At 46.7% G+C, this 22,536-nt stretch overlaps 1 protein-coding gene across 1 annotated transcript in view; it reads left to right on the plus strand.

Annotated features, from left to right (window-relative positions):
* LOC112070976 (serine-rich adhesin for platelets-like) overlaps positions 1-22,536 on the plus strand; it is a 75,981-nt gene that overhangs the window by 46,382 nt on the left and 7,063 nt on the right. Inside the window, exons 2-3 of the mRNA XM_024138436.2 lie at positions 7,781-8,298; positions 16,415-16,925. Of these exons, the coding sequence (XP_023994204.2) occupies positions 7,781-8,298; positions 16,415-16,925 (1,029 nt within the window). The remainder of the gene's footprint in view (positions 1-7,780; positions 8,299-16,414; positions 16,926-22,536) is intronic.

Consider the following 22,536-nt stretch of genomic DNA (forward strand, 5'->3'; position numbering starts at 1 on the left):
CTAACACACATTAAGTTGCCCATAGATTTCCAACTCGCATTAAGTAACACTTAAACTTTGGCCACTCAGAAAACCATTCAATGTTTTTGGTCAAGCAAACTCTTGTAATTGTCCTTGCGTTTTAGTTTATTTCCTGCTGAAAGCTGACATGACTTCCCCAGTGGGTCTGTTGCGATACCAGACTGAACATGTTTCCTCTAGATTTTCCTATGTTTTATAGCGCAAGCATTACCCACACATGATGCCCACCACACCATGCTGAAAATATAAAGAGTCTACTCAGTGAATTGATTGTATCTCCCCAAACATACCGCTTTTTATTCAGAACAAAATAGCGTTTGTTCTACATATGTTTTCTGAGTATACTTAAGCCCTCTTGCAAACAAGTATGCATGTTTTGAAACTATGTTCTATCTCGTACCATCTTCTTCTTTTCACTCTTCAGTTCAAGCGTTCAGCTATTTGCTGAGTAACTACAATGCTGTTATCCTTCCTCAGTTTTCCTCCTCTCACAGCCTATTCAAAGACTCTTGTAACGTTTTAACAGTCCCACATGGCTCATAGTGAAGTCCCGAGTGGTTTCCTTCCTTCTCCGGCAAACCTGATTTAGAAGATCCTTATCTTTGTAGTCAGTGTTTGATAGACATCAAGTGAGATGATTAACTCACAGGGCGATCAATTGTCTGCTTTAAAAAAATAGAATACTCTCCCTTTTGCAGTCGTCATTGAAACCCCCTGTCTTTTGTGGTTAAATCTGTTTCCAAATTCACTGCTTCATGAGGACCTACAATTAATTCTATATTGTGGTACAGAGATGAGGTAGTCATTTTCTAACCATCATGTTAAAAAACCGTTATCTGTTCACACCAGATGCAGTCCATTCTAACTTATTTATGTGACTGTTATACACATTTTGCTCCTACTGAAATTTTTGGCTAATTTTATAGACTTGATTTAATAAAGAATTGTAATACTTATTGACTCCAAATTAAATGTCAAGCTTTTCTTTGTATTCTTTGTAAAAAAAAAAAAACTTCTACAAAACATCGATTCTACTTTGACAGTGTTTATCATACACAATATCTCAATTTAACAATGATTACTTCAGCAGAAACACAACAAAAGTTGGACATATGTCAAAGGGTGTGAAATACTTCCCTGAGCACTGTATTGATGGTATGCTATACACACTGCTCTTGTTCCTTCCACCACCACCTTAACAATGAGAATCACTGTTCTAATTTTGTTCTGAAATACAGCAAAACAATTTTCTGACATCTCTTTAGAGGTTTTTTTCAGCCATGTTTTGTTTCGTTACCAGACAGGCATGGAATGAAATTTCAATTGACATATAATGATACACTGTAGACACTTTCAATTTACGATTTGTGCCGGCATTAATGACTTCGAGATAGCCAGTAGCCTAAAGCCTAAGCATTCAACTACCTAGCTAAGATTTAAAACTTTTTTAAATATCTATTTTTAACTTTTATATCTATCCATATCACATCTTGAATATCGCGCAACAATTCACCAGCAAAAAATAAGACGTTGTCTTTCATAGAATCATTTGTACAAAATCCAAATAATCACAATCTTTCATTTCTGTTAAAAGTTTTAACAGGGGTTTCCCCATTGCTTGTTCAATGAACCATAAACAATTAATGAACCATCACCTTGAAAACGGTCGTTAAGACACTAACAGTTACAGACGTAGCAATTAATTGGTCACATTATGAACAATCTAGGACACAATAAGGCCCTTTCTACTGACTCTGAAAAACAACAAAAGTAAAGATGCCCAAGAGTTCCCTGCTCTTCTGCACTGAACATTGCCTACGCATGCTAGCAGGAGCATGGAGGCACTACAAAGTAGCCCAGCAAAAAGTAGCAATGTCTACCTGTGAAACTGCCTAAGACATCGCATACAGACGAGACAGTATGACAGACTGATCGTCTCACAGTGCGCTACACGTGTACAACACCTGCACAGGATCGGTCATCCGAACACCACACCTCGGACAAGTACAGGATGTCAAGCAACAATCTTGCTCCGAGTTACACCAGGAACCGCACAACTTCCCCCATCCATTCATCCTTCTCAATAGGCTGAATAGGCTGACTGAGGCTGATAGGCCGTTGTTAAAGGCATTCCATCACCGCACATCACCGCACAACTTGCCTATGCCACCCACCGCGCTGGACCAACTGACTGGCAAAAATGCTCTTCACTACCGAGTCGTTTTTCTCACCAGGCTATGTCCGGATTTGTTTAGTCGCTCGAAGGAATGAGCTTACACCGAGCCTGTACCTCTGAGCGATCGCATTGACGTGGAGGATCCTCTGGTCTGGGCGGCTCGTGTCACCAGCGTACTCGACTAGTTGTTGTCATTGCAGCAATCTCAACGTGCTGCAAACGGCATGACTCACCAAATTACTCACGACCAACGGTAGTAAGCCTTACACTGGCTGGAACGGCATACCAGGGATCGAGTGACTCGTAAGACCAAGGATCTGATGTGACTACAACGGACGGCACGGGCTCATTGAGCTACGCTAGAAGCTTCGGATTGCCTTGTGGTCCAACATTCACTAAGACTAAAATGTTTAAACATGGGCACAACAAGTCGTAAATAATGGTTTAAAAATGCACCGTCGGTAATTAAGTTAAACAGCAAACCGGGTCTAAATTATGGGTAAATCTGAACAGCTGAATAATTTAAAATGTTAAAACATGCAACACGCGTCGTTGAAATTTAAAATGGTAACACAGCAAACATCCGTGTAAATAAAATGGTCCGAAAACATGCAAACAGTAAAAAGCCTCTTCACTCCTTCAGGTGGAAAAGGCTCTCACTCCTCATTAGAAACGGCTCTCATGCGACTCTATACACACAGCTAATATACCATCTTAATTACGCTGCTCTATCTCTGTTTTATCACTAATCTATCCTATCGCACTTATCAACCTTACCCTAATACTTATCTAACCCAAACACTCCATATCATCCTACTGCAATGGAAATATCGATACTGACTCTGGGAACTGACCTTTATACACTCTATGTTTTACTTTCTCGTTCTGATATATCTCATCGGTTTTCTTCTACTTGACTTTTGTTGGTGTATTTTATGATGTTGGGAAAGATTAGCAAAGAAGCAATCTTCATGCTTACTTTGTTGCACAACAACTTGAAACATGAGAACAGTATTTTTTTGTGGGGTTAGTCAGAGGTGATATTTCTGGTGGTGGTAATTCTCTTTACCAGGTCATACCTCCTGCTTGTCCTAAGCGTCAGCCATCATATTAAAGCCAATGATTACTTTCCATGAGTACATTCTGTATGTCACTGAGCATTCAACGTATCGCACCAGTTTATCTACGTATACCACCCTGTTAACACAAAAATGGTTTTGCCGTACAGTACACTGTGAAGTCACGTGCTACATATAACAGAGACAGCACTTCGAGTTCATATCACGTACGTTTATTGAACGAGACTGACAAAAACAATGTGACTTTGAGCCTGTATCGATCGTCTGTGCTCAGTCGTGGCAGGCGTGCCAGTATCCAGTATCTCAGGAAAATCCACACAGTAAATAATTCCAATCAACCGCATTCCTGTGCGCGATGAGAGTCCAAAAGAGAATGGCAAGAAATTTGTCAAGCATAACATGTGGGCCTTACAACAAGCAAATACACCGGCATCTCGAACCACATCGTTACAGTGGCTATTGCAGCAGATGGACCACATACCGAGTTCCATCTTAATCAGCTAAAACAAGAAGAGAAGCGCTCCAGAGACCTGCCGATACCAACACACATAATTGCAGGAGTCTATGTTGGTGAAGACCCTTCCTGGCCAAACGATAGTTCCCGGCTCCTGTTTATCTTCTTGATGAAGATTGCTGTAAACGCCATATCCCATGCCCCACTTCCCGCCTGCAGTCCATGTCGGCTGTACATCTTGGGATGTTTCCTGGACACTTTTAGTCTATCTTCATACCAAATTAAACAATGTTCCAGTCCCTGAGATGGCGTTCTGGAGACAGGTCTGACCTGAGGTATAGATGGGTACCAATAATAAACTGGGGGACATCTATCCGTCGCATCGGCTTCAAACCACTCACGTCGCGTCAGGAGGTAAGTGCTGTGTATCTTTGCTAATCGTGCAACAATCTCTAATCATTAAGGAGTCTCGAGGTCCTGCTCTCCTGAGTTAATACCTCATGATAAGCTGCTAAACATACTACTTACCAAGCGAGCTTTTCATCTCTATCTGCTTCGGCTGTACTAAGATTACCGCCACAAACGATGCTAGCATAAAGACCGCACACTCACAACTGTATAATCCATAACCAACAAGAAAATACTGAACTCCAGAGTGCGCTCCTAGTTGCCGGGTGTTTTTAATGCCAGGAAACAAATCATGTTATGTCATTGACTCCTTACTGTACTCTGTCTAAACCATGTATCATTGACTCAAGCACTCAACTCTGTGTATGAGCCATGTTATCCATGACTCATAATATACTTGTGCTATAAGCCCTTTATCATTGACCTCAGTCTATACCGTACGTGTATAGAGCCCTGTCTCCTTGACTCATACTGCAGTACTCGTATCAAGCATATAGCAATGACTCAGTTACTAGTACTCTGTTATGCGCATTTTTATCATTGACTTCATTACTGTACTCTGTATAGACCTTTATCATTGTACCCAATACTGCTACTCTGCTGCTATAGAGCCATTGTTATCATTGAATCATCTGGTACTCTGTATAGCAGCCAGTTATCATTGAGAGCGACGTGGTCTCTGATGATAGAGCCATGTTATCATTGATCATATTACCCTGTGTTAAGCCATTTATCACATGACTCATATTACTGTACTCGTATAGGACCATGTTATCATTGGCTCAGTACTGTACTCCTTCTTACATGTTATTCTTGACTTCATTACTTTACCTTTATAGACATGTTATCAATTCTACTGTACTCTGTATAGAGCCTTATATCATATGATCAATACTGCTACTCCTGTATTAGAGCCATTATCATTGACTCAGTACTGGTACATCTTATAAACCATGATTTATCAATTGACTCATATCTGGTACTCTGTTATAGAGCCATGTTATCATTACTCAGTACTGATCTTGCTATAGAGCCATGTCATCATTTGACTCATACTCTTACTCTGTATAGATCCATTTATCATTGACCAGAGTACTGTCTCTATAGAGCCATTTAATCTATTGACATTCAGTACTGGACTCTGTACCATAGAGCACTCTATATCATTGACTCATACTGGTACTCTGTATAGAGCCTGGTTCATCATTGACCAGTACTGGTACCTCTGTTTATTAAGCCTTCTACATTACTTCCATACTCGTAACTTATATAGAGCCATGTTATCATTGACTCAGTACTGGTACTCTGTATAGAGCCATGTTATCATTGACTCAGTACTGGTACTCTGTATAGAGCCATGTTATTGTTACTCATTGTGTATTTATTATTACATGTTTTACTTTTTTATTCTCTATTTTCTTTCTCTTTACTTTGTTGGGAAGGGCCTGGGACTAAGCATTTGACTGCTAGTCACACCTAGCATCTGATTTAAGTGGTTCAGATCTGTCATTTACAATAACACTAGCTAATAGCAGTTGGGCTGGTTTCAACAGCAGCATATCTACACAATGAATGTGAGAATTTCCCATGAGTCATTCAGTACCTGACACAGTTCAAGGCTACTATATGTTTTAAAGTTACTGCCCGTTTAGAGATGGTGCTCGTTTTAAAGCTACTGCCTGTTTTAAAGCTACTACCTGTTTTAAAGCTACTGCCCATTTAGAGCTGGTGCCCGTTTTAAAGCTACTGTCCGTTTTGGAGCTACTACATGTAGCTGTTTTTAAAACTCAATATTTTATTAGCAGCAGCCTATATATGAATGGTTAAGTCGTCTCATGTTTGAAGCTACTCCCTTTTTGTGATGTTTTCAGCAGCACAGTGGCATGTCTACGAATGGCCTGCCAATGACCGTGTTACGCTGTTGTATCAAGGCCAGCCAGTAGCCACTCATTGTTAGGCTGTTTTCCTGGTGGTTGTTTTGCCAGGGTTTAGAAGAGGATGTGTCCCAAAATGGCACCTTATTCTCTATTTAGTGCCCTGCACTACTTTTGTTTTTACCAGAGCCCTATGTAGGGAATAGGGTGCCAGTAGTGCCCTATGTAGGGAATAGGGTGCCAGTAGTGCCCTATGTAGGGAATAGTGTGCCATTTGGGATGCAAAATATGTCTGGGAGAGGAAAACAGGTCTGATAACAATAACAAAGTGCCAGAATGTATCATGGGAAATCTGAAAACACACACACACACACACACACACACACACACACACACACTGGAGCGGGGTCTCGGGGTGTGTGTTTAGTCCCTCCCTGGACGTGAGGCCAGATTAACCTCATTCACATGAACAATAGTTTAATTCAGTCTCTCCTCGGTCTCACCTGACACCTTTGTCTCCAGCTCAAGGAAACAGTCCATTAATGCACTCTATTGGTGTTTTAATGGGCTATTTGTTTGCCATTGTTTTGAGACTAGATTGTAGAATAATAGTGAAGACATCAACACTATGAAATAACACATGGAATCATGTAGTAACCAAAAATGTGTTGAACAAATCAAAATATATTTTCTATTTGAGATTCTTRAAAGTAGTCACCCTTTGCCTTGTTGACAACTTTGCAAACTCTAGGCATTCTCMCTCTCTGAGGTATTATCAGGTGTGCCATAATGAGGACCGCCACAGGAAAGGAAGACCAGAGTTATCTCTGCTGCAGAGCCTCAGAAATTGCAACCCAAATTAATGCTTCACAGAGTTCAAGTAACAGACACATCTCAACATCAACTGTTCAGGGGAGACTAAGTGAATCAGGCCTTCATGGTCAAATTGCTGCAAAGATACTATTACTAAAGGACATCAATAATAAGAGACTTGCTTGGGCCAAGAAACATGAGCAATGGACATTAGAACCGTGGAAATCTGTCCTTTTTGTCTGATGAGAACAAATTTGAGATTTTTGGTTCCAATTGCCGTGTCTTTGTGAGATGCAGAGTAGGTGAACGGATGATCTCTGCACGTGTGGTTCCCACCGTGAAGCATGGAGGAGGAGGTGTGATGGTGTGGGGGTGCTTTGCATCCCATCTGGTTTGCGCTTAGTGGGACTATCATTTGTTTTTCAACAGGATATTGACCCAACTCATCTCCAGGCTGTGAAAGGGTCTACCAGATGACTTTGCCTCCACAATCAACCGACCTCAACCCAATAGAGATGGTTTGGGATGACCGCAGAGTGAAGGAAAAGCAGCCAACAAGTGCTCAGCATGTGGGAACTCCTTCAAGATTGTTGGAAAAGCATTCCAGGTGAAGCTGGTTGAGAGAATGCTAAGAGTGTGCAAAGCTGTCATCAAGGCAAAGGGTGGCTACTTTAAAGAATCTAAAATATATTTGGATTTGTTTAATACTTTTTTGGTTACGACATGATTCCATATGTGTTATTTCATAGTTTGATATCTTCAATATTYTTCTAGTAATAAAATTTCAAAAACCTTGAATGAGTAGGTTTGTCCAAACTTTTGACTGGTATTTGTATGTTTAGAAATCTCTCTTGCCATCTCTACCTATTGAACTAGAACAAATCCTTGCTCATTAAGCCCTCTACATATGATCCAGTCTGAAGTGATCTTGTTCTTGTCCCTCTCTCTGTTCCAGGTGGTACAAGTTGAACTCCAAGACTGGGAAGAAGGAGAAGGAGCGAGGGGACATCCAGGTGACGGTGCAGTTCACCAAGAACAATCTGACAGCCAGCATGTACGACCTCTCCCTGGGTAAGGACAAGCCCCGGTCCACCTTCGGCAAGATCAAGGACCGCATCAAGGGCAAGAAGAGGAGCAGCAAGGACTCTGATGAAGACTCTGCCTCCACTATTGTGAGCGGCTACGGCCCCGTTTCCCGCATGAGGAACCGGTTGCCGAGCGATGGCGGCGGGGAGGAAGACTATGAGGACGACGAAGGAGGGGAGGGGCGGAGGAGTAAGATGAGGAACTTCTTCCTGCGAGGGAAACTGAGYAAGTCGTCTGATACGAGGTCGAGCACGTCGCTAGGGTCGGAGAGTAGTGAGTCYTCGTCGAGGGGAGGGAGTCTCAGTCCCACCGCTGGGATCTCTGTAGTGGTGTCTGACCTGTCTAACTCGCCTAGCAACAGCAGCAACTTCACAGCGGACAGCCCTGGTGAGAGGAAACCATCATATATACCTAGTTATTCCTTCTAGTGGAATATAATAAGAGTACATGGCCCGTTAAGGCCAGATTTTTCTTCAAGATGTTCAAGTGTTTATAGTTGACCAGCAGGGTCAAATAATAGTCAGTGGTTGTAGAGGGTGCAACAGGTCAGTACCTCAGGACTAAATGTCCGTAGGCTTATCATAGCCGAGCATTTGAGAGGTAGAGAAAAAGAGAGTCACTCAGTCAAAAACAGCAGGTCCGGGACAAGGTAGCACGTCCGGTGAACAGGTCAGGGTTCCATAGCCACAGGCAGAACAGTTGAAACTAGAGCAGCAGCACGACCAGGTGGACTGGGGACAGCAAGGAGTCATCAGGCCAGGTAGTGCTGAGGCTTGGTCCTCAGGTCCTCCGGGAGGGAGAGAGGGAGAGAGTTGTGAGAGACAGCTGTAGAGCTCATCACTCCCCCTAACTGGTAGGGGGCCAGAGGCAATTTCTCGATGCCAACACATCTTTCTAGCTAATTTACACGCTGAAGCTATGTTGTGCTTGGTGACCTCTGATTGTTTTATCCTAACATCGTTGGTGCCAACGTGGATAACAATATTCCTATACTCTACGCTCTGCAGTTTTAGCCAGCACCATCTTCAGATTAGCCTTAACGTCGGTAGCCCTGCCCCCTGGTAAACAGTGTATGATCGCTGGGTGATTCGTTTTAAGGCTAATACTGCGGGTAATGGAGTCGCTAATGACTAGGGTTTCAATTTGTCAGAGCTAATGGTGGGAGGCTTCGGCGGCTCAGACCCAATAACAGGAGAAAGAGAGACCTGAGAAGGCTCAGCCTCCGATTCGTTGCTTAATGGGGAGAACAGGTTGAAAGTTTGTCGCTCCTCCCCACCAGCCTCCACTGAGAGATAGATAGATAGATATCTAAGTGTACAAAACATTATGAACACCTTCCTAATATTGAGGGGCATGGACTCTACAAGGTGTCAAGCGTTCCACAGGGATGCTGGTCCATGTTGACTCCAATGCTTCCCACAGTTGTATCAAGTTGTCTGGATGTCCTTTTGGTGCTGGAGCATTCCCGATAGCCACGGGAAACAGTTGAGCGTGTAAAAAACCCAGCAGCATTGCAGTTCTTGACACACTCAAACCGTTGCGCCTGGCACCTCCCGGTCTTCCCCAAACTGTTGCCACAAAGTTGGAAGCACTAGAATGTCATTGTACGCTGTAGCGTTAAGATGTCCCTTCACTGGAACTAAGGGGCCCYAACCATGAAAAACAGCCCCAGCCCACTATTTCTCATCCACCAAATTTTACAGTGTGCACTATGCATTCAGGCAGGTAGCGTTCTCCTACCACCCCACTACCGCCATCTACCACCCCACTACCCGCCATCTACCACACGCCACCTACCACACATCTACCACCCATACCATACCAACCCCACTACCACCATCTACCACCACACACCTACCAACCTCTACTACCCCACACCAATCTACCACCCATCTACCACACTTACACACCATCTACACCCCACTACCACCCATCTAACCACCCACACCCCACTACCACCCTACCACACCCACCCACATACCACCCACTACCACCATCCACTCCACACCACACCATCTACCCCCCACTCACCCCGATCTATCAACCACTACGCCATCTACCGGACCCCACTACCACATCTACCACCCATTACCACACCCACATCACCCACACCACTCTACCACCCACTACCACACCATCTACCACCCCACTACCCCGACCATCTACCCCAACTACACTACCACTACCACATGCACACTAACCCCGACACACTACCACACCTCCACCACTACCACCCATCTACACCATCTACCACGTCCTACTGAGCACCATCTACCACCCACTTACCACCATCTAGCCACCACAGTATCACCATCTACACTTCTCTACCACCATCTACCAATCCACTACCACCTCACTAACACCCCACTACCGCCACTCTGTACACTCCTCTACCCACCATCTACCACCCCACTACCACGCATCTACCACTGCCACTACCGACCATCTACCACCCCACTACCACCATCTACCACCCCACTATCACCATCTACCACTCCTCTACACGATCTCCAATCCGCTACGACCCCACACACCACTATCACACCATCTTCCACTCCTCTACCACCAGCCTACCACCCCACTAACCACCATCTACCACCCCCTACCACCATCTACCCAAGCCCACTACAAGCGACCATCTACCCGCCCACTTACCGACCCCACTACCACCCATCTACCACCCACTACCACACCACACCATCTACCACACAATACCAACATCTTACCACCCCACTACCACCATTAACAACCACTACCCACCGATTTACCACCCCACTATCCCATCTGCTCACCATCTACCACCACATTTACCACCCCTCTACCAAATTTTCCACCCACGTCCACCATTTTAACCCACTTATCTACCAACACCACTAACCGCCATCTACCAACCCACTACCATCCACTACCCCATCTACCACCTCCTCTGCCACCTCTGTACCACCCCACTAGCCACCGATCTACCAACCCACTACCACATCTGCACCACCCACTACCACCTCACTACCACCATCTACACCCCACTACACCATCTACCACCCCACTCCACCCCACGACACCCCACTACCATCCACTACACCATCTACCACTCCACTACCACCACTACACCCACGTACCCACCAATCTCACCTACTCCACTACCACACCATTTTACCACCCTCACTAACCCAACCATTACTATATCACTACACCCACTACCACCATCTACCACCCACCACCACCATCTAACACCATCTAACCACCCACTACCAGCCCCAACCACCATCTACCACCGCGCCCACTACCACCATCATACCACCCACTACCAGGTCTACCACATCTACCACCCACTACACCATCTCCCACAACTACCGACCATTACCATCCCACTACACTCATTATACCAACCCCATACTACCACCATCTATCTACCACCCCACTACACCAATTCTACCACCGTCCACTACCACTATCTAACCCCATCTACCAACCCCACTCCCACCATTTACCACCCCACTAACCACCATCTATCACCCCATCTACCACCACTACCACACCCACTACCACATCTACCACTCCAACTACCACCATCTACCCCCCACTACCACCCACTACCACATCTAACCACCCCACTACCACCCCACTACCACATCTACACCAATCTACACCCCACTACGCCACATACCAACTCACTCCACACATTTAACCACCCTACTACCACCATCTACCACCATCTACCACCCACTACCACCATCTACCACCCCACACCACCTCTTACCACTCACTACTACGCATCACCACCCACCACATACCACCATCTACCACCACTCTACCATCATACCACCCACTACCCCACGATTACCACCCCACTGACCACATTTTACCAACCCCACTACCACCTCCATTTACCACCACTACCACTCACGTACCACCATCTAACCACTCCACTACCACCCATTCTACCACCCCCACCATCTACACCCACTACCACCACCATACCACACCATCTACCACACCCAATCTTACCCAACCATCATCACCACCCATCAACCACACACACACTACACATCACCACTACCACCATCTACACCACTCCACTACCACCATCTACACCCAGCTCCACCATCTACCACCCCACTATCACCATCTATCCACTCCTCTACCACCAGTCTACCAATCCACTACCACCATCTACACCCCACTAACCGCCATCTCCACCTCCTCTACCACCCACTACCACCATCTACCACCACTCAACCATCTACCACACCCACTACCACCCCATCGTACCACCCATGCTACCCCCACTACCACACCCCACACCAGTCAACGACCATCTACACACAACTACCAAATCTACCACTCCACTACTGGCATCACCACCCACTACCACCATTAACTACCCCACTCCACCACTTTACCACCATTTACCACCCACTTACCACCCCTCTGGCCACCATCTACCACATTTACCACCCTTACCACACATTTCTCATCCCCCCACTTCACCATTAACCACTATCTACCAACCCACTACCGCCATCTACAACCACTACCACTCCATACCACGCATGCTACCACCCCTCTGCACCATTTTACCACCGCCACTACACCATCTACCACCCCATACCAACCATCTACCATCACCCACTACCACTCCACTACACCATCTACAACCCACTACCACCATCTAACCACCCACACTACACCCCACTACCAACTCCACACCACCATCCTACCAGCTCACTACCACATTCTACCACCCCACTACCCATCGCCATTACAGCTACCTACTACCACCATTTGTCCACCCACTACCACCATCTACCACCCCAACTACACCCACTACCACCATCTACACCCCACTACCGACCATCACCACTCCAAACCACCATTTTACCAACCCACTACCACCATCTACCACTTCACTACACCCCACTACACCATCTACCACCCACACACCACCATCTACCAACCATCTACCACCCAACCACCATCTACCACCATTACCACGCACCACCATCACCACAACATCTACCCACCATCGAACCACCAGCTCCAGCCACCATTCTACAACCCCACTACACCATCTACCACCATCTTACCACCCACACTACCACCATCTCTACCACCCAGCTACCAAGGCCATCTACCACCCGCACTACCACATTACCACCCACTACACGCATTTACCACCCACTACACCCCATACCTCACCACCCATCTACCACCCACTGACACACCCCCCCACACCACTTCCACTACCAACCAATCTACCACCCCACTACCCACCATCTACCACCCGCACTACCCCACCATTACCACCACTACCACCTTTTACCACCCAACTACCCCCATCTACCACTCCACTTATGCCATCTACCACCCCACTACCACCATTAACTACCCCACTACCACCACTTTACACCATTACCACCCCACACCACCCCTCTGACCACCATCTACCAACATTTACCAACCCCTCTACCACAATTTTCACCCACTTCCACCATTTTACCACTACTACCAACCCACTACCACCATCTTACCAAACCCACTACCACTCCACTACCACCATGTACCACCCCTCTGCCACCATTTTACCACCCCACTACCACCATCTACCCCCACTACCACCATCTACCACCCACTACCACTCCACTACCACCATCTACCACCCCACTACCACACTAACCCCATCTACCACGCCCACTACCACTCCACTACCACCATCTACCACACCACTACCACCATCTACCACCCCACTACCACTACCACTTCCACTCCACTTTACCACCCACTACCACCATCTACCACCCCACTACCACCCCACTACACATCTACCACCCACTACTACACACCACTCACTACCACCATTTTACACCCCACTACCACCATCTACCACCCCACTACCCAACCCCATCTACCACCATCTTACCACCACCACCACCACTTCACCACCACTACCACCCACTACCATTACCACATCTACCACCCAATCTAACCACCCCACTACACCATTACCACCATCTAACCACCCCACTACCACCATCTACCACCATCTACCACCCCACTACCACACCATCTACCACATCTACCACCCCACTACCACATCTACCACCCCACTACCACCATCTACCACCCCACTACCACCATTACCACCCCACTACCACCATCTTACCCACCCACTACCACCCACTACCACCATTCTACCACCCCACTTACCACCACCTACCACCCCACTACCACACCTAATCTACCACCCACTCCAACATCCACCCACTACCACCATTTACCACCCCACTACCACCATCTACCACTCCACTACCACCATCTACCACCCCACTACCACTCCACTACCACCATCTACCACCATTTAACCACCCCACTACCACCATTACCACCCCACTACACAATTTTACCACCCCCCATACCACTACCACAATCTACACTCCACTACCACCATCTACACCCATCTACCCACTACCCACCCACTACCACCATCTTACACCCCACTACCACCATTTACCACCCCACTACACCATCTCTACCACCCCACTACCACTCACTACCACCATCTACCACCCACTACCACCATCTACCACACCCACTACCACCATACTACCACCCACTACCACTCCACTACCACCATTTACCACCCCAAACTACCACCAAATTTACCCCACCCCACTACACCATCTACCACCCCACTACCACCTAATCTACCACCCCACTACCACCCACTACCAACCATTTACCACCCACTACCACCATTTACCACCCACCACCATCTACCACGCATCTACCACCCACTACCACACTACCACCACCACCCACTTCCACCCCACTACCACCCCACTACCACTCCACTACCACCATTTACCACCATACCACCATCTACCCACCCCACTACCACCATTTAACCACTCACTACCACACATTTTACCACCCACTACCACCCACCACCACACTACCACCCCACTACCACCATCTACCACCCCTACCACCCCACTACCACCATTACCCCACTCACACACCATTTACCACCCACTACCACCATCTACACCCCACCACATCTACCACCATCTACCACCCACTACCACCCCACTACCCCATCCTCATACCCACACCCACCCACCCACAACCACCCACTCACCCCTACCACACCCCACACACACTCTACCACTACCACATCTACCACCACCACTACCCACCATCTACCACCCCATAACATTACACCACTCCCACCATTTTACCACCCACTACCACCACTCCCACCCACTACCACATTACCACCCCACTACCACCATCTACCACTCACTACCACATCTACCACCACTACACCTCACTACCACATCTACCACCCCACTACCACCATCTACCACCCACTACCACTCACTACCACCATCATACACCCCACTACCACCATCTACCACCCCACTACCACCATTTACCACCCCACTACCACCATCTACCACCACTACCACATCTAACCCACTACCACCATCTACCACCCACTAACCACTACCACCACTACCACCCACTACCACCATCTACCACCCACTACCACCATTTACCACACCATTTACCACACCATTACCACTCACTACCACCATCTACACCCACTACCACCATCTACCACCCCACTAACACCACTACCACATCTACCACCCCACTACCATCCATACACCACTACCACATAACACACCATTACCACACCATCACCACACCATCTACCACCACTCCACTCCACTACCACCCACTACCACCATTTACCACACCATTACCACACCATCTACCACCCACTACCACCCACTACCACCATCTACCACCCACTACCACCACACTACCACCCCACTACCACCATTTACCACACCATTTACCACACCATCTACCACACCATCTACCACTCCACTACCACACATCTACCCACCCACTACCACCATCTACCACCCCACTACCACCCACTACCACATCTACACCCCCACTACCTCCACTACCACCCACTACACCATTTACACACCATCTACCACAATCTACCACACCATCTACACCCCACTACCACCATCTACCACCCCACTACCACCATCTACCCCAACATCATCTACCACACCATCTACCCACACCATCTACCACACCATCTACCACACCATCTACCACACCATCTACCACACCATCTACCACTCCACTACCACACCCCATCTACAACACCATCTACCACACCATACCTACGCAACCTATCTACCACTCCACTACCACCATCTTCTATCAGAGTAATAGTAGTGTAACATTTCAGTGAATCAGCGATTCATTACATTAGATTTTCTGAGTGATGCTACATTTTGCTCGGTTTGGGGTCCGCGGACCGAAGCAGTCCTTTGAATCGGGACCGAAGTGAATCGTTACATCCCTACTTTAATTGTTTGATTACATACATTGTCACTCTTTGCTTAAACTTTTCCTGTCATGAAAAGACATGCTATTCAAGCACTAGCATCTCTCTCTCTCTCTCTCCTCTCCACAGAGCATACGGCAGAGTCGTCTCCCAAGCTGGCCTCCTATACATGTGAGTTCACTGACGAGTCTGGAGAGATCAACATCCCTGTGCCTCAGCCTGTCTGCATCAATGGAAGCCATGTGTACAACACCACCTTGGACCCTTGCCCGGGGAACCCCGTAATACCTTTAGATTCTCTAGCCCTGGTGAAGAAGAACCTGCCTCTGTCCCAATCCCTCCAGAACCTCAACCAGCAGAGAGAGGAGCTCCCTGTCCTCCTCCCTAAAGGTCCCGCTGCGGACGGCCGGCGCTGGTCCTTTGACAAGGCAGGGAAGGAGGAGAAGGTGGCCATCGCAGCGGCCCTGGAGCAGGCTGGTCAGGGAATGGGCGAGGGGGCCAGGGAGGAGTCAGACAGAGACAGCCAGGGGAGGAAACGGAGCAGGAACTGTCTGGATGAGTCTGAACAGGCCTCTGACTCTGGCCCAGGCGAGAAACACAAAGGATGGTTTGGATCAAAGGACAACCATAGCAAACCCAGGTGAGAAAGAATGACCACGACTGGGTGTTAACAGGTTAGAACACAGGGTGACGTAGCCAGCTCAGAAAGACGAGTGACCTCCACTGACTATATTATAGTTGACAACTGGTTTGTCCCAAAGATGTCCACACAACCCAGGATAACTTTGTGTCATGTTGCTAGAAAACCAAGAAAAGGATTTGAATCATATGATGTGTGAGGGATGGTTAGCCTTATTAGACCATTGCCAGCTGGTTGAAGGGCCAGAGGTTTCTACACTGGTTGGAGTTAGTTACCATGTTTCCATCCACAGTCTTAATGGTAGTAGTCATACCATATAAAAAATAAATCATGACCGGAAACAGGAAGTTTTTTMGTACAGTTTTATAAATGCAGACGGATCAAAATTAATTATGCGAGAAATGGCGGTGGAAATGCCTTTATGCACAAATATTGAAGTCAACTTGGGAGGTACGTAAAGTTTCAGCATGATAATACATGGCCATGTCACAAGGATCTGGACACAATTCCTGGAAGCTGAAAATGTCCCAGTTCTTCCATGGCCTGCATACTCACCAGACATGACACCCATTAAGCATGTTTGGGATGCTCTGGGTCGACGTGTACGACAGCGTGTTCCAGTTCCCGCCAATATCCAGCAACTTCACACAGCCATTGAAGACGAGTGAGACAACATTCCACAGGCCACAATCAAACAGCCTGATCAACTCTATGTGAAGGAGATGTGTTGCGCTGCATGAGGCAAATGGTGGTCACACCAGATACTGAATCGTTTTCTGATCCACGCCCCTACATTTTGTGTGATGAACAGATGCATATCTGTAATCAGTCATGTGAAATCCATAGATTAGAGCCTWAMGAATTTATTTCAATTGACTGATTCCCTTCTATGAACTGTAACTCAGTAAAATATTTGAAATTGTTGCATATTGCGCTGACGATTTTGTTCAGTGTGAAAATCTGCTGCTGATGGAGCTCATCAGCTGGGCCTCTCTGAGCTGGATCCATCTAAACTGGTATGTGTCTATGGTGTATGTAGACACCTGGGCCATGAGGGAGACATTACTGAGTACCACTCTCCATATTTTCAATCATAGTGGTGGCTGCATTATGTTATGCGTATGCTTGTAATCGTTAAGGACTTGGGAGTTTTTCAGGATAAAAAAATACATGAAATGGAGCTAAGCACAGGCAAAATCCTAGAGGAAAACCTGGTTCAGTCTGCTTTCCACCAGACASTGGGYGATGAATTCACCTTTCAGCAGGACAATAACCTAAAACAGCAGACCAAGGTTGCTTACCAAGTTGCTTACCAAGAAGACAGTGGCCTAGTTACAGTTCTGACTTAAATCTACTTGATAATCTATGGCAATACATGAAAAGAGCAATGATCAACATCCAATTTGACAGAGTTTGAAGAATTTTGAAAAGAATAATGGGCAAATGTTGCCTAATCCAGGTGTGGAAACGAATTATCTTTGAAAGACAGGGTCCTGAAAAAGGGACGTTTCTTTTTTTTGTTGAGTTTAATAACACAAGATTATCGAAACACTTTTCTGAGTACGACACTGTTTCCCATGCTTGTTCAATGAACCATAAACAATTAATTAACATGCACCTGTGGAACGGTCGTGAAGACACTAACAYCTTAGACACTAAAGAGGCCTTTCTACTGACTCTGAAAAACACCAAAAGAAAGATGCCCAGGGTCCCTGCTCATCTGCGTGAACATGCCTTAGGCATGCTGCAAGGAGGCATGAGGACTGCAGATGTGGCCAGGGCAATAAATTGCAATGTCCGTACTGTGAGACGCCTAAGACAGCGCTACAGGGAGACAGGACGGACAGCTGATCGTCCTCGCAGTGGCAGACCACGTGTAACAACACCTGCACAGGATCGGTACATRCGAACATCACATCTGCGGGACAGGTACAGGATGGCAACAACAACTGGCCGGTTACACCAGGAACGCACAATCCCTCCATCAGTGCTCAGACTGTCCGCAATAGGCTGAGAGAGGCTGGACTGAGGGCTTGTAGGCCTGTTGTATGGCAGGTTCTCACCAGACATCACTGGCAACAACGTCGCCTATACAAACCCACCGTCGCTGGACCAGACAGGACTGGCAAAAAGTGCTCTTCACTGATGAGTCGCGGTTTTGTCTCACCAGGGGTGATGATCGGATTCGCGTTTATCGTCGAAAGAATGAGCGTTTACACCYAGGCCTGTACTCTGTAGCGGGATCGATTTGGAGGTGGAGGGTCCGTCATGGTCTGGGGCGGTGTGTCACAGCATCATCGGACTGAGCTTGTTGTCATTGCAGGCAATCTCAACGCTGTGCGTTACAGGGAAGACATCCTCCTCCCTCATGTGGTACCCTTCCTTCAGGCTCATCCTGACATGACCCTCCAGCATGACAATGCCACCAGCCATACTGCTCGTTCTGTGCGTGATTTCCTGCAAGACAGGAATGTCGGTGCTCTGCCATGGCCAGCGAAGAGCCCGGATCTCAATCCCATTGACCACGTCTGGGACCTGTTGGATCGGAGYGTGAGGGCTAGGGCCATTCCTCCCCAGAAATGTCCGGGAACTTGCAGATGCCTTGGTGGAAGAGTGGGGTAACATCTCACAGCAAGAACTGGCAAATCTGGTGCAGTCCATGAGGAGGAGATGCACTGCAGTACTTAATGCAGCTGGTGGCCACACCAGATACTGACTGTTACTTTTGATTTTGACCCCCCCTTTGTTCAGGGACACATTATTCCATTTATGTTAGTCACATGTCTGTGAAAATTTTTCAATTTGTCTCAGTCGTTGAATCTTGTTATGTTCATACAAATATTTACACGTGTTAATTTAGCTGAAAATAAACACAGTTGACAGTGAGAGGACGTTTCTTTTTTTGATTAGTTTATTTGCGGCTTTTCTTTTTCATATCGAAATATTTAACTTTCTCTGGTCATAGGAGTAACAACATGAATTGGTGCATGAGGCAGAAATAATGCAGTATTACTTAAGTTTGGCCATAAGCTGGAAGACGGACCCCTTTTCTCAGCGGAGGGAGAAAGACAGCCTCTCCGGTGCATCAGTATTCAGACCCTTCGCTATGAGACTCAAAATTCAGCTCAGGTGCATCCTGTTTCCATTGATCATCCTTGAGATGTTTCTACAACTCCAACTTGGATTGGAGTCCACCTGTGGTAAATTAAATTGATTHGTCATGATTTGGAAAGGCACACACCTGTCTATATAAGGTCCTACAGTTGACAGTGCATGTCAGAACAAAAACCAAGCCATGAGGTCGAAGGAATTGTTCCGTAGAGCTCCGATACGACAGGATTGTGTCGAGGCACAGATCTGGGGAAGGGTACCAAAACAGAACATAGTTGCCTCCATCAAGACTCTTCCTAGAGCTGGCCACCCAGGCCAAAATGAGATCATTCTGTATCTAATTTTTWATACATTTGCTAAAAACATGTTTTTACTTTGTCGTTATGTAGTTTTGTATGTAGATGGGAGGGAAAAAATGATATATTATCCATTTTGAATTCAGGTTGTAACACAGCATGTGGACTAAGTCAAGGGGTATGAATACTTTCTGTAGGTACTGACCAGAACCCACAAGTATTTGTGACATTTGGATYCTGCCTGTTGCACTTTCTTTGGTTACACGCCTGTGGTTTGTGTTAGTGTGGCAGTAGGATTGGTTTGTGCTGCGGTGGAGAGAGGACCAGAGTTTATCTCCATCCTCTGTTCCGGGTTGGAGATCCTGCTTTGCTCATTGTTGGGACATCAGGTTGGTGTTTGTGCGGTGTTAGCAGTGAGGGATTGTTGGGGTAGCGTGGATTGGCTACCTGGACTCTTGTCTTCTCCTCTGGTAGGTTTAGCGACGTTTGGCAGTGTTAGCTCTTTCTTATTTTTGTGTGGTGGCTGGAGAAGTTGTCTCAGGAGCACATCCGTGGCTCAGAGGGATAACCAGCTGGGAGCTTTCTGTGACAGTCGGCTAAAGTGCATAAATACCCACCGCCAGTAACTGCCTGAAGACTAGGGTTGAGCTACTAATAGGTCTTGGAGAAGCTACCCACCTCCAGTAACTGCCTGAAGACTAGGGTTGATCTAATAATAGGTCTTGGGGAAGCTACCCCACCGTCAGTAACTGCCTGAAGACTAGGGTTGAGCTACTAATAGGTCTTGGAGAAGCTACCCACCGTCAGTAACTGCCTGAAGACTAGGGCTGAGCTAGTAATAGGTCTTGGGGAAGCTACCCATCGTCAGTAACTGCCTGAAGACTAGGTTTGAGCTAGTAATAGGTCATGGGGAAGCTCCATTAATTGTTTGTATCTCCTGTGTGGTTGACACTGTGCTTCTGTTTTGTCTGGTTTGGTGTACTCAATTGGGGCGAGAGCAGGTTGTTGTTCGTCCATAGTTGGTTGACTGTTTGACTATGGCTAACATTAAAGAATTRTTCCAAGTCCTGAGGGAGGAGCTTCTGGTTTGCTATACTTTAAGACCAGTTGTTATGAATTGCGACACATTATAACATTGAGATTGATGATAAACGTCTGAAAGAGACAGTTAAGTCCATACTAAAGGCCAACTTGATTGAATCCGGCATTCTAATGGAGTCGTTTTCTCCTGGTTTGGCTACGTTTCGGTCCACTACAAACACCCCTAATACTGTCTTCTTCTTTGAACAGCAAAAGGAACCGTTGTTGCTACAACTAGAGCATGATAGGCTGAAACAGCAACACGCCTTGGAAAAGGAGTTGTGAGGTAGAAAGGTTTAAACAGGAAACGGAGCCAGACTGACACTGCAACAAAGTCTGTTTAGATTTGGTCAGAGATGGTAACCTCTCTGACATGTCTCTTCGTGACAGTTACGGTGATTTCTCCAGAGGTCGAGCTTTCCTTCGACGTAGCTGGAAACTTGAGGCGCCTGCTGAAATTCAGTGAAAAGGAACCTGAGATTTTTTCTTTCACTGTTTGAAAGGGTAGCAGATTCCAGAAATTGGCCTGACACCGACCGTACGTTGATGTTGCAATGTGTGCTAACTGGGAAAGCACAAGAGGTCTACTCGGCTCGTAACGTTGCTGACAGCCAAAACTACGGCAAAGTTAAATCTGCTGTGTTGCACGACTATGAGTTAGTTCCTGAAGTGTATCGCCAGCGGTTTACAACCTGGGAAAAAAAGCTGACAGAGTTATGTTGAGTTCGCACGGGACTTGCACACCCAGTTTAACTGGGTGGGATGGTGCACTTCGTTGGTTGTTCCAACCTACGAGCAATTGTGCAGTTTTTAGTTGTGCTGGAGAATTTCAAAGATTCTGTCTCTGACCGCATGAGGTGCAGACCGCCTCGGAGGCTGCCGTGTTAATGAATATGTGCTGATGCATAACGTCACTTTGGGGAACCCCGTCTTCACAGTGATGGTCGCAGGGAGAGTTTTGCGACCTAAATTCTTTCCTACTTGGCCTGATCTTGTCTCAAGGGGTTGATTTGTGGATCCCATGTGAAATCGGATCATGGCAAAAATCTGCAATTACTGCCATGGTAAAGGTCATTGGAAAAGTGAATGCCCTGTCTTTAGAGTTAAAGCTAGGCCTTCTGGGG

This window comes from Salvelinus sp. IW2-2015, unplaced genomic scaffold (genome assembly GCF_002910315.2).
Source record: "Salvelinus sp. IW2-2015 unplaced genomic scaffold, ASM291031v2 Un_scaffold1481, whole genome shotgun sequence".
In the NCBI taxonomy this organism is placed as follows: Eukaryota; Metazoa; Chordata; class Actinopteri; order Salmoniformes; family Salmonidae; genus Salvelinus; species Salvelinus sp. IW2-2015.